This window comes from Siphateles boraxobius, unplaced genomic scaffold (assembly GCF_051911475.1).
Source record: "Siphateles boraxobius isolate OS27281-9 unplaced genomic scaffold, OSU_SipBor_1 7, whole genome shotgun sequence".
NCBI lineage: Eukaryota > Metazoa > Chordata > Actinopteri > Cypriniformes > Leuciscidae > Siphateles > Siphateles boraxobius.
The window spans coordinates 12,953,203-12,967,668 of record NW_027509197.1 but is presented as its reverse complement, the minus strand read 5'-3'; the positions used below and the strand labels follow the sequence as shown (position 1 = coordinate 12,967,668).

Sequence of the window (14,466 nt, the reverse complement as noted above, 5' to 3'; positions counted from 1 at the left end):
GTCACTGGCAGGACCCACCTGTTATATTCAAGTTGCTCCAGGGAGAAGATGTGCTTGTTGAAGTACTCCTGGAGCTTCTCATTGGCATAGTTAATGTTGAACTGCTCAAACCGGTTCACCTGGAGGGGGGGGGGGAAAGTCATAAAAACATGACAACATGCCATCGGCAGGTTGTCTGTCTGGAACGTTTCACCTCGACTCAACGAACTCTCACCTCAAAGTTCTCAAAGCCAAAGATATCCAAAATGCCAATGGACTTGAAGTTGTCCTTTCCTTTGATTTTCTGGTTGATTCTGGTGATGATCCAAGAAAAACACTGGGAATACAATGCCATGGCCACAGAGTCCCGGGAATCAATTGCCTTTAGAAAGCAGGGCAGAGACATATATTAATCCAGAGACATTTTTCCTTTAGTTAGCCTCCAACAGTGCAATTTAAAACCAAGCAATGTCTCTGGAGATTATTACAAAACACTAAATTGTCTATTTGCATTTCAACATCATAAAAAAAACTATAAGGTTTTTTGGACTGATTTTGCAGGGTTGTTACTCTCAATAATTGTGCGTGTCTTCAAACGTTTGAAAACAATGCATGTCTTTCCTGATTTATCGCTGAGATTGGATTAAATACAGTGGCCCCTATAAGTATGTGGACACTTAAGCCATATTTAAACCACCCTAAGGTTTTCAAATTATACTCAAACGGAAGAAAAATATAATTTCTGGTTGTCAAACAGTAGTGGAACATCTTAATTTATACAGTACATCCACTAAAACTGACGGAGCAGTTCATTTTATAAAAGTGATGAAAAGTGAGGAAGCTCTTGAGAAATATCTGCATCTCGAAATTTGATTTCATTTTCAACTCATAAACCCAGCAATAACCCTGAGCTGCTATTACAGAAAGAGAGAAAGTTAATAACCACAAATTAGCCTCTGCAGTTCCTTAGAACACTAAACTCCCGTCTATTGTTCCAGCAACACTATAATTCATCAGTCAGAGACACTTCTGCCTGATTTTGAACTGTGTATTGGCTCCATCAGAAAGACCTGAAAGAATGGCTGTTTGTGCAGGATACGGCCAATGGCAGCTGTTGAGGTCCTGGCCACTGTGTTAGTGCATTATGAGAAAAAGAGGAGGAGGAATAAGGGCCTCCATTAAGACGTGGCCCTGCTTTATGACCGCTAACACAGGCTGGAGTTAGTGGCCATTGTCTTTGTTCATGAAAAGATTGCTTGTGTGTTTCTACCGAGTCGGTCACAAAGGCCAGGGCCCTTAGTACATGCTGGGTGAGATTTATGGGATAATGTGGGTTGGGGTCTCTTTATTCTTAGCATGCACACACTTTCACCCCCACCCCCCACTTTCAAACCAGTTTCCAAAAACAAGCCTTTGATTTTCATTCACTTGACCATGAACTTGCATTGCGGGAAAGAAGAATTCTTAAGAGTACGTTTTGAAAGCCCTGCACCAGCACTAAACTGACTGTCTCTTGTGTTTACCGTGCATATTTGTGTGGTAGGCTGCCCCCATTAGGCGGCTGCTAACCGCCGTCTCCACACTCTGCCTCTATTGTGTTTTTTCTCATGAGATCTTTATCACGGAGTTATTATAGCAGGAATCCGAGGGGACAAAAAACAGGAAATGGTACCAAGTCACGCAAAGACACTTTTTACACAGGCGTATGGGTGTGAGCATGTTTTTTAATGACAGTCTGTCAGTAAACCTGGAGTGAGTGTGGGGATGCAGGGAAAGGAACTATGGACAAACTGAGGGCACAGCACAGACATGTCACAACATGATACAACATGAAGGGTAAAATAAACAAAAAAATCTGTAGCAGAAATATAAGACTTTCTGAAACCATTGCCCAAACTTATTCCTAAACATGCCATATACTATACAACATCATAAAAATGGACGCATGTCCTGGTTCCTTACCTGTTCCACAGTAAGGGGCGAGCAGATTTCTTCTCCTCTAAGGATCATGGACCGCTGTGTCAAAACCTCAGACAGCTGAAAGGAGTCGAGTCCCAGCAGATCACTCACGACACTGACCGCTGTCATTCAAATAAACACACTGCATAAGCCTTCACAACTGTGGAAAGTGTGATTACTCATTATTATTAGGTCAGTATTAAACGTCCATTAATATCTTATCCAAATTTCAAATACTGAAATATTTATTATTTTTGACAATATTCATAGAGCAAATTGAATCTTTACTTTCATGTATGTCTTCAGTATGTTTTTGAAATTGGATACATTTGTGACCGTAAAGATTCAAGTTTTAACCAAACCTACAACTGTTCATAAGTTTGGGGTCAGTAGGATTTTTGGTTTGGTATTGAAAAAGGATGCATAAATGTATCAAAAGTAACAGTAAAAAATGTATAATGTTACAAATAGATTCTATTCATCAAATTAGCCTTAGCAAGAAAGCAATATAACTGTTTTCAACATTAATAACAATAAGAATTATAATGATTTCTGAAGGATCATGTGACACTGAAGACAAACACTGATCCGTATCGAACCTCCTTTAGTGGTGATCTGAGCACCCCCTGCAGTCATGAACTCAATGTTGCCGATCTGTAAGACCCCAGACAGCAGCTTGAAGACATCCCGGATCTCTTCCTCGGTGAATTCCATCACTTTCAAAGCTTCCTACAGTCATTAAATAAAATAAAACCATGAACATGTCTTTCCCCCTTATAATACAGATCACAGAATAAAAACATAATAAAAGCCTAAATTTGTTCAACATGAGGGTGAGTAAATGATGACATAATTTTCATTTTTGGGTGAACCAACCCTAGTTCTACCTACTTACAGAAAAGAGATGATGTGGTGCCCTCTAGTGGAACATTTATTAAAGCCCAATTGCATGGCATTAACCTCTGTATGTTCATGAGACAAGTAACTGTCTAAGAGTCAAGAAGACTGTCAAACACAGACCATGCAAAATATTGACTGACCATCACACTATCATAGAGGTGTTTGTCATTCAAACTTCTGTCTTTCACACAGCCAGACTGGTTTAGGTAATGATACGCCTCGGGAGAATCAGCCAGCATGTACATTTCTGAGGATGAGAGCACGGAGTAATATAAAAACAATGGCCAGAGAGAAAGATTCAGCTTATTTAAAGTTGAAGTGTATAAAAAGCTAATAACTCACCTCTGTGCTCATGCTTAGCACCTGACAACAATGCATAGAAAATATGATAGTTCCTCTCTCCCGGATTCTGCCGCACAACTCGATTCTGGAATGTTATGACATTTTTAAAGCACAAAGCATATAATAGGCCTACAACTGCTCATCTGCAGGTCTATAAATGGCTAAAAATAAAAGAGTAAATAAAAGATACCTTTTCAAGTAAATAATCAATAATGCAGCCGCCCTGAATATTTCCACTCTGAGAGAAGTGAAGCTGAATGAACTTGCCAAAGCGACTGGAGTTGTTGTTGTAAACGGTTTTTGCATTCCCAAACGCCTCCATTATTGGACTGGAGTGGAAGAGAAGGAAAAGGTGTTAACATGGAAAGAGATACAACTCTGTGTGTGTGTGTGTGTGTGTGTGTGTGTGTGTGTGTGTGTGTGTGTGTGTGTGTGTGTGTGTGTGTGTGTGTGTGTGTGTGTGTGTGTGTGTGGCCTGGTAAACCCTAAATTATGGGGACAAAAAGTCCCCATAAGGATGGCAATATCTGAAATCCTTGTTATTGTGGGGACATTTTTTTTTCATGGAAACACTACATGTGTGTGTGTGTGTGTGTGTGTGTGTGTGTGTGTGTGTGTGTGTGTGTGTGTGTGTGTGTGACCTGCTCTGTACAATAGCCTGCTCCACCCTGGTGGTCCTCTCTGACTGCGGAGAGCCTGTGGAGTTCTGACTCATTACAGACAGGAACTTCAGAAGCAGTTTGGTGCTTTCTGTCTTCCCAGCACCACTCTCTCCACTGAGAACACATATACACATGAAGCACACAGTAAACACACAAGCACACCTTTGTCTGTAGTTGTATAGGTTTGCATATTGTAACATACTTAAGTAAAAAAAATCACAACCATTAAAAAGTTTGAGGTTGGTAAGATTTTTTAAAATATTTTTGAAATTGGTCTCTTAAAATTACCAAATCTAAACGGTATATTGTAAAATAAAAAATAATATAACTGTTTTCTATGTTTTACTATATTTAAAAATGTAATTTATTCCTGTGATGTCAAAGCTGAATTTTCAGCATCATTACTCCAGTCTTCAGTGTCACATGATCCTTCAGAAATCATTAATATGCTGATCTGCGGCTCAAGAAACATTTTTTTTATTAGTATAAATGTTGAAAGCAGTTAATTTATTAATATTTTTGTGACACCGTGACACAGTCTTTGATGAAGCTCGCCATTTATTTTGAACAGAATTCTTCTGAAACATTATAAATGTATTTACTGTCATTTGTCATTAATTTTATGCGTCCTTGCTCAATAAAAATATTAATTTCTTTAAAAAACAAATAATATTCTGAATTCGTGTATTTAAACTATCACCCATAGCCGAAACCGCCGAAACCCCCACATTTAATAATATCTGCCCCTGAATGGTGAATAAAGGTGAATTCCCTGAATTCCTTTTCAGCATATTTATTTTAGCCAAACTTTGTGAAGTACAGAGTAAGGGCACTATGACTAGTGTGAGTAAATTTCCCTCTCCATGTCCAGTGAAGTGATTTATTGTTTAACACTTGTTCTGTTTGTAGTGCCCTTAGAACTAATGCATACTCTCACAATGCTGTTAACTCCCTACAATTTGAAATGTTTTATTAAGATGGCCAAAAACCATATAAAGACTTTGCACAAACACCCAATCACTCCAAGGCCTTTTGATTCCAAGCTGCCACTTGGGGTAAGTTCACACTACAGGACTGTAAGACTACCTGAAATGCTGTGGTGCTCACACTACACAACAAAGTTCCTTGTCATCTGTAGTCGTGTTGTTATATGGGTTGCGGAGAGATTGTGAGATTGTGGTTGGGTCTCAGCAGCAGGAGGGATGTAGAGGTCAGTAAGCAGGGCTGAGTTGAGCGGGGGACGGAGGGGGGTGACTCTGGGACGCAAGAATCACTGTCTTCATGTTTTTTTATCATTTACGCCCGTGTTATGGAAATCATTATGAACAGCAGCTACGCTAATTATTTTCCCTTTTTGCTTTTCTGCTGTTATCTCGGGACGCGAGTCCCCAGAAAAACGGCGTTCGTCAGCTCCAGCTTGTATCCAGCCTTTCACAGAGACTTCAGATACGCCAATCACAAAGCCTGTGAAGAGACGACTCAACACCGGCGATATGGACCCTCTATGGTGGACGGCACTGATCCTCAACAACTCGTCTCAACACCGGCGTGATTACTTGGACTTCCAAAAGATGGAAATGGATAAATATTCTAAATGTTCCGATCCAATCTGACTTGTAATGCTGCCCGAATCATGAATCATGCACTGTTCCTTCGTTGGCCAGAGGAGAACTGGCCCTCCGACTGAGTCTGGTTTCTCCCATGTTTTTTTTCTCCATTCTGTCACCTGATGGAGTTTTGGTTCCTTGCCACTGTTGCCTTGGCTTTTGGCTTGCTTAGTTGGGGACATTTAATATCCAATAATATTATTGATCTGGCTTACTTAAGGTGGACGTTGACTCAATTTTCTTTTAGAAACAAACTCTGTTATATTATTTTCATGTTATCACTGTGAAGCTGCTTTGATACAATCTGTATTGTAAAAAGCGCTATATAAATAAAGGTGACTTGACTTGACTTGACTTATAGCAGCGCGAATACTACACAGAACTGCACTGATGAGGTACACAAACTTCAGGATATTTGGTCAAGAGGCAATCCCAACCAACAGCGAAAAAAAAAAAAGAAAGTCTTCTCACAAAAATCCACGCTACAAATTCTCACAAGTATTTACGTGTGCATTTGAAAACCACAAATCACCAGAAGCTGTCTGGTGAGCTTTACATCAAGAGGATCTGATTAATAGTATTTGTAGTATGTGATGCCTTTAAGAGCAGCAGCAGCATGTTACCTGATGAGCACACACTGACTGTCGTGTCTCTTCCACAGGCAGCGGTAACACTCGTTGGCCACAGCAAAGATGTGTGGAGGTAGTTCACCCAGATGATGTCTGCTGTACACATCCACTGACTCGGCATCATACAGCCCTGATATCTGCTTATAAGGGTTCACGGCCGCTAGGATGGAGCCAATGTTAGTCTGGAAGTAGGAATGAACAACAATACAGGTTTGAGCGTACACTGTTTATATTTTTGATGTTGAACAAAGAATGTATCGAAATGGAGATTTTGTTAAAACTCCAGACACATTTGAACTTTTCCAGCCCAATAGACAATTTAACTAACCTTGACTCTAACACCATTCACCCGGGAAAAATAATCCATGACAGTATTTTGAATTGTATGATTTACTGTTCTAAAAGTTTTACTGTTCTAAAAAAGCTGATGAATGTAATAATATCTACGATCTCCAAACATCGTAATAGTACATTTTCTCACAGATCTACACTCAAATGAAATCTTTGCACTATAGATTTCAAATTGTGTGTTTATTTTTTAATTATTGTTGGTTTATCTAATAATCTACAATATACCTGTTATGCTTTCAGGTCAGTTTAACACTGTATATTGTGGTATATGTTAAAATTCAGTTTGACAGTTAAATAAAAGTAAAAGGATAACATACATGTTAATGAAAAAAAAACATAAAGAATGAATGCTAAGTAGTTTAAGACTGATAAAACTATCATCAGAGGTAATAAAAATCAGAAGACAACGTATCCACAGAAAAACTGTTATTTAAATTTTTGTTTTGAGATATTCGTAAAACCAGTCGTCATCAGCCAGTTCTTGGGCTCAATTTTTGTTACATTTATTTCATGCTTATTGTTGATACATTGACATTTGAGCACAGCGTTAAGCTCAGATTAATCCCCATTAAAGCTTCACATAACAAAGTTCTTTTGAGGCAAAAGACTTCTCAAAGTACAGATTGTTCCCTTGTTTACATGAAAACACTGCAATCAAATTCCTATTTGAATTTAATGAAGATAATTTGTGTGTGTGTGTGTGTGTGTGTGTGTGTGTGTGTGTGTGTGTGTGTGTGTGTGTGTGTGTGTGTGTGTGTGTGTGTGTGTGTGTGTGTGTGTGTGTGTGTGTGTGTGTGTGTGTTTTGCAAAAATAACACTTACATAAATAAGGTCTTTCTGGTAGCGAAGAAAGAGGTTGTGCATGATGGCGGCCTCATGTAACTCGGCCAGAGTGGACATGTCCTCCACTCCACTGATGCTGGTGGGATGCATGGGGAAAACCTTGAGCCTGTTCACATCACCCTGATCCAGAGTTATCACCTTCAACACACAAAAACACACAACCATGTCATTATCAACACAAACTACACAGGGCTGTCATCAGAGGAGCAACTGGGACATTAGTTTTAGTGCTCTCAGAAAGTATGAGTACACCAACTACTGACATAACTAAATATGCATTCTTAAACGGCACTTCAGAAATCCAGAGTAAGGAGAAATAATCTGTGATTTATGCTGCTATGAAGCAACAGTGCACAAGACAGGGCTCATTTCAGGAGTATACACGTGGGCCGGAGGCTTGTTTTACTAATTTGTCCGGACCTGCTCGATCTTTCTGCCATGTTGTTTCACATTCCTGAAACCATACCCCCCATGACATCTTCACAGTGATCCTCTCACTTTCATTGTCCTGAGCACTTGTCCTCAAAAATCCTTGGACACGCTGCATTATGCTGAATCACAAGGCTGACGTCTTCATTGCACATTGGATTTGAACCGGTTCTCTTTAATCTACTTAACTGACATTGAGGATTTCTCGAGATTTGTTTGCTGAATCATACAGACATTATCATGTGTATCTATTGTAATGCACTGTCATTCATTATTCTTAGTATTCTACTAGTATTCTTTTCCTCCTGATTATTTTCTTTTTTTTTCTTTGTATGTTTAATGTTCGATGGTTGAAGGGCGAGTAGAATAATGCATCTGATTGTACCCAGTTTTTGAAAATGCTTATTATTGTGTTCATAGAGTGAACCTTTCGCAGATTGTTTACAGTTTAACAGAAGTTACTCTCATAATGCACTCAAAGCGACATGGGGCGTAGGAAGAATGTGGATAAAAGAACACATTTAAACAGGCTTTAGACAGCCAAGTCTGCTATATAGGCAGACAACGTTTAATTAGTTGTGCTTGCTAAGGTGTTGTTCATATTTAAGGTTAGGACTTTGAACAAAACTGTAGTATTTAAAGGGGTGGAATAATGCCCTTTTCACAAGACGTAAAATAAGTCTTTGATGTCCCCAGAGTGTGTATGTGAAGTTTTAGCTCAAAATACCCCACAGATATTATTATATAGCATGTTAAAATTGTCACTTTTTGAGGGTGAGCAAAAACGCACCGTTATGTGTCTGTTCCTTTAAATGCAAATGAGCTGCTGCTCCTGGCACAGAGGGCGGAGCTTCAAGAGTTCATGTCCTTTTACCTCACACCGACATGCACTGAAAATTTCAAAAACTTTTAGCCTTTTATCTTCAAATAGGAGTCAGACAATGATGGAGAGACTCAAGAAGAAGTGAAAACAAGTAGAAGCAACAGGACATTTCTGAATGGTTAGTTGGTGAATTGATGTAGCTTATGTGAAGTTATCTTCTAGTCATTGATTAGAATATTCTGTCTTCATAATCTATAAATCGCGTTCCCGGGGGCGGGGTTTATGTAAATTCTAGGGTTGGTGTAGTCCCTACCAGCCGTTTGTTGACTTCCTTAAAAAGGAATTTCTTTAAAAGTAAATATCTCACTTTGCTTTGAACTTTGAGCTTTGTAACTTTGCAGATGTTGTTTATGCTCAAACAGCAACATTACACACTAACTAAAGTTAGAAAAGTGAAATCATAATCAACCAACCCTTTAACTCCAGCACGAAAATTGCCTAACCTACTTTTAACCAGTAGAACACTTTAGCAACTCATTTGGAACACCCTGGCAAATAACTCTAGTTAAATTCCTTAAAATTGTGTTGAATGTTTCTTTCGAAGCGTGTAGGTCATAGTTATTCTTGTAACTGAGATCGATGACAAATCCATTAGCGAAAAGTGCCACTAAAATTGAATGATGTCATACAATAATGATCTTATCATTGTGGCTCGTCAGGCCTGTCTCCAGACAGATGAGATTCATTGATCTGATATGACAGAAAGGAAACAGCACTTTGGCAGAATCTCTGCCCCCACCTGAGCTAATGTGATCTATATGGAGATACGAGACACAAAACCCATGTGTAGCAACACCTGAGGCTCCGTTTATCTAATTAAAGTTTAGGGTGTGAAGCATTGTGAGTTTATTCTAGGGGGCGCTATGACTTTATCATGATTCATTCATGTATAATGAGGTCATTGTTGCATCATAGCTGTGTTAATGTGTCTCATAGTTTACGCTATCATTGTGTGACGCCTCATCTTTAAGACCAGAACAGGAATCTGCTCTCTATGGGTCATTTCTCAACACAGGAGGATGCCAGATGCACTTTGGGTCAAAGTTCATGCACAAAATACATGACCTCCAGCAATATGAGTCATCCGCAAAAATCCAGTAAAGAAGTCAAGGATGTTTAATTGAAACATTCCTGTTGATCTGGAGACAAATTCCCCAAATTCCAATTCATGAGATGCTGGCTCCCACCGCTAAGGGCAAACAAACAGCCTGGAGGTTGAAACAACACTCGGTACATGCGAAGTGGGAGGTTTAAAATTACAATAAATGTGTCTAAATCAAACATTCACAGGATGTGGTAAGAGGCAAGGCCATCATTATGTGGGGATGGTTGGTCCGAGTGTATTGGTCCATAAACATCCAAAAAAAGGGTGTCTCATAACCTGTGAATTCAAGCAATGACCCTGAGGTCTCTTAAAAGATTAATCAACTTATATAAATGTCACCACTAAAAAACTATAAAGAAAACTCAATAAAAAATTTTCATTAATAGATCAAATTAAAAACTAATATTAAAATATAAACTAAAACTCATTTTTATGACTCAAAAACTAACTGAAAAAATAAATATATTGTATAGATTCTTTTTTTTTTTAAATGCCACTAGATAAGGCGATACAACCCTAAGAAATTTAAAGCCACTACTTAATTTACATTATTTAACTTGAGCAGCACAAAAATAATACAAACTAAAACTACACTGAAAGTAAAATTTTATTTAAATAAAGAAAAGCTAAAAATAAAATGGAAAGAAAAAAGCTTTTTTTTTTTTACTTCAAACTATAATAACTATGAATGTAAATTATTAATTTAATATATACACCACCGTTTGAAAGTTTGGGGCCAACATTTTTTTTTTCTAAAATAAATTAACACTTTTATTTTGATTGGATGCATTAAATTGATCAAAAGTGACAGATAAGGCATTTTAATGATAACAAATACTTATATTTTAAATACGAAATACGAAGCAGCACAACTGTTTTCAACATTGATAATATGTGTCACTGAAGACTGGAGTAATAATGCTGAAAATTCAGCTTTGCCATCAAAGGAAAAAAATACATTTTGAAAACATATTGAAACAGAAAACCTTTTAAGAAAATATTTTAAGAAGTAATAATACTTTACAACATTACTGTGTTTATACTGTATTTTTAATAAAATAAGTGCAGCCTTGGTAAACATGGGATTACTTTCAAAAATATTTTTAAAAACCTTACCAAACCCAAACTTTTGAACTAATATAATTATAACTTGAGCTGGTTTCATAAAATGAGACAAATTTGCTCTAATAATCTGACTCTCAAAGCAACATTTCATACACCTCATCTGATTGTCCTCTGCCGTTCTTAGGCTGTGAACTCACTTATGTCAGACAATATGTAACACAATTAGATGGATATGACAACTGACTGAGCAGCATGATGGCTACAAAGTAAATACTGAACAAGGGTTTTCTACAGCAACATTTAAAATCTGATACAATCTATCATAACTGCTGTCCTTTTGTTCTCCGTTCATGCTGACGGCAAACACATTGTCATATTTTGAAAATAAGAGTGTATTTAACATCTATGATCATCTATGCGCCCCAGGTTATAGTGTCCTGCTGTGCTCAGCAAACTGACACATGGCAGGGAGTCAGCTTGTCATAGCGCCATTAGTACATTACAGGCGTTCAGACAGGACAATGTGTGTCAGTGTTGACAGTGTGCCAGAAAACGGGAACATCACCTCTGGTTGCTAAGCAATGGACCATCCCTTGGAGAACTGGGAATCCTGATGATGAGATCATCAATAAAAAATGAGAAAAAACAGCAAGTACAGTCAGTTTCAAAAAAATATGCTATAGTGTGGGATAAATAAATATAATTTCCTGGAATTTGTAGGAGGTTTTTTTGTGTTCCAGTATGCTATCACTATAAGATACCAAATTTCAACTTGTTTACCGGAACTGTCCATTGTCCATGTAGATTTATCAGTCTTCCTCAGCAGCAAGACTTCCTCATACACATCATGCACAAAGTGATTAAGCATTAGGAATTGGTCTTCATTTTATTTAAGTTTGCATGACTTGCATGAGAAATGGCATATTCATTCCTGTAAGCATTGTACAACTCAAGTCTTAGCATTCAATAAATGCTTTCATGGTCTTCCAAACAGTAAGTACACATACAACATCAATGCACTTACATGAGAACCAACACACTCCCCTAAACGTGCGTGTGCATGTGAAACCATCTGCTAAATCCATTGATCCAGAGTTATAAACTGCACAATCAATGTTTTCCTAATGTGGCGTTTTCACCGAGGGCATGACTGATGCACCAAAACAAGGTCCAAAATAAATCTGAGAAACTACGCAGTATCATTTAAGGACTGTATTTAAACAAAAGATCATTTATTCAAGCAAAGATCATATTATGCTATACACATATTAGCAAATATATTTTGTAATGACTACGAGACATCACATCAAGGCACTGTCTGCCATCTGTGTCATTAAAATACTATCATTGCCTTGTATACGCAATACAATTCAAATTCATTTCATCAAGTTTGTTCAATACTGAATCAGCTTATTAAAAGTAAATAATCGAAATGATTAATTGTCTAGTGACTGAAGGTTTGCAATTAAAAGAGTTACTGGCATCTTCTGGACAAGTGCCCTGCGTGAGGCTTTGTGTTTGAAAGACCACACCCTGCTGTATTACTGAGCATAGACTATATGAATATGCATGAGGTGGGTGGGGCCTGAACAATAGGGACGGCCCAGTAGTGAGCAGACACATGGAGGCCAGCTGAAATGGCTCTACTCTTCACAGGAAGCGTTCTTCTCTCAACCCATCCGCTGTACCCGCGCATAGTCCCACCCTGCTCAAAGCAATCCCAGAAAAACATAGGGTTTGCATTACAAAACACTAACTATAGACTTAGTGAAAGCCAAGAGTCCCTAAAATTTCAAGTTTCAAGTCTAAAATGATTACTATACAGTATTAATAATTACAAATTACAATCCAGCTTTAAATAAAAATACAGATAATTTGCTTTTTTGCACCAAAGACCATATGAGATAGATAGAGCTAACCATATACAGAACAACTGATAGATAGAGTGAACGATATACAGAACCACTGATAGATAGAGCGAACGATAGACATAACAACTGATAGATAGATAGAGCGAACGATAGACAAACGAACAGATAGTGAATCGACAGACAGATACATGCATAGATACATACATGCATAAACTGACAGAGCTCTGGCAGGAGGAAGTCATCCTTCTAAATGAGCCCGAGCTCAAGCTTCACCTCAGACATGAACAGTATGTTAGTCACTTCACACCTCACTGAACTCACACACAGCCTCCTGATCTCTGCTGACCCCTGCTTTGGCATCGATGCCACAGTAAGCTTGTTAAATAAAACATGTGACAGGGTCCCATCGCTTACACTTTACTATGCAGTTTTATGAGCAAGACACTGCACTGCATTCCGGGAGTCTAACTGTAGGTTTGGGGTGTTAACAATTTTCATTATCTTTAGTTGGTATAGTCTCTGAATACTTCTCTATAGTCACATACTGTGCTTGGTTGAAATTGACCTAAACACAAATTGATCACCACCACATTGGAAGTCATTTATGTTAAAGTGCCTTTATGTTTTTTTCGAATATTCCCTTTCATGCAGTGTGTGTTCTGCAAAGTTGTAAAGTCGATAGTGCACGAAAAATAAAGTAATTGTCTTCCAAGAGAAAGAATCAACCCAGAACCGCCAAAACGAGTAGTCTGTAATTTGAACAGTACCCAGTTTATTTGGACCAGCTTGCTCCTCAGAATCACAACCTGTAAGCATGAATGATTATTAATGTACATATTTTCTATCGGGTGTTCAGAATGCGTAGTTTTGTGTTTTAGATTGTGTTTAGTTTCCAGCTAACTTATTACTGTCTTGCTGAAATACTTCTGCTAAGCAGCTGTGGGCCACTATTACATAAAACTGTGTCCATTAATGCAGATTGTCTGTCGTTCTTACTACTTTGAGTAAAGATAAAGGATGGAGCAAGATTTGTTTTACAACCGTGTATGTTACATCAGTCATTCACACAAGTCCTTGGTAAAATCAACGTCATCGTTACTGTCTTTACAATGTGTACAATCGCTGAGGACCAAGGAAGCCTCCTGAGCTGAAAATTCAGTTATGGTAGTAATAACAACTGATATTAACCAATCACAACAGACTGGGCCATCTGTCCAATCAGAGCAGAGCAGGCTCAAGGAAAGGAGGAATTTAGAGAGACTGATTCATCTGACGAGTCGTTTGAGAATTACTGAAAAATGTGGTGATGTGCAATGTATATTGAGAAAATTAAAGTTTTTTTTGTTGTTGTTACATTTGATGCATGTAAATCTGCTGTAGGAGACCTCCAAAACAATATTAGGAATCTTTAAAAAAGCATAATAGGGGCACTTTAATGCATGTAGAATATAAGAATTGCAGAGTCTGCATTAAATCTGGAATTGAAAAACTTCCGGTTTAAGCAATTATGGAAATACTCAAGTATTCATCTATAGAAATAGTAATCAGTCTAAAGTGATTTAAATGTGGAATAGGAATAGTAAGAAAGTAATCAATTTGTGCTGTATGTTCAGAATGACACACACGATTGCAGCTTTCCTGTCGCAAGATAGTCCATACTGTATGTTCTTTTAATGATTTAAAGAATCCAATTTTCTACCAAATCAGGCATATAAATAGGACTAACGATAGATTAAACATTAAGAAACACATAGTGAAACTTATTTGAAAGATTTGGGAAAAAATACAGTAAAAACAGTAATATTGTGAAATATTACTGCAGTTTAAAAGAACTCTCGTCT

The 14,466-nt window shown here is 37.8% G+C and overlaps 1 protein-coding gene across 1 annotated transcript in view; it reads right to left on the bottom strand.

Moving 5' to 3' along the window:
* The window catches only part of myo10l3 (myosin X, like 3), a 77,006-nt gene that overhangs the window by 41,775 nt on the left and 20,765 nt on the right, over positions 1–14,466 (bottom strand). Inside the window, exons 3-12 of the mRNA XM_077217112.1 lie at positions 7,252–7,410; positions 6,073–6,260; positions 3,822–3,956; positions 3,371–3,509; positions 3,181–3,265; positions 2,979–3,085; positions 2,538–2,667; positions 1,942–2,060; positions 215–361; positions 19–119 (exon numbers count right to left, since the gene is read on the bottom strand). Coding sequence (XP_077073227.1) covers positions 19–119; positions 215–361; positions 1,942–2,060; positions 2,538–2,667; positions 2,979–3,085; positions 3,181–3,265; positions 3,371–3,509; positions 3,822–3,956; positions 6,073–6,260; positions 7,252–7,410 — 1,310 coding nt within the window. The remainder of the gene's footprint in view (positions 1–18; positions 120–214; positions 362–1,941; positions 2,061–2,537; positions 2,668–2,978; positions 3,086–3,180; positions 3,266–3,370; positions 3,510–3,821; positions 3,957–6,072; positions 6,261–7,251; positions 7,411–14,466) is intronic.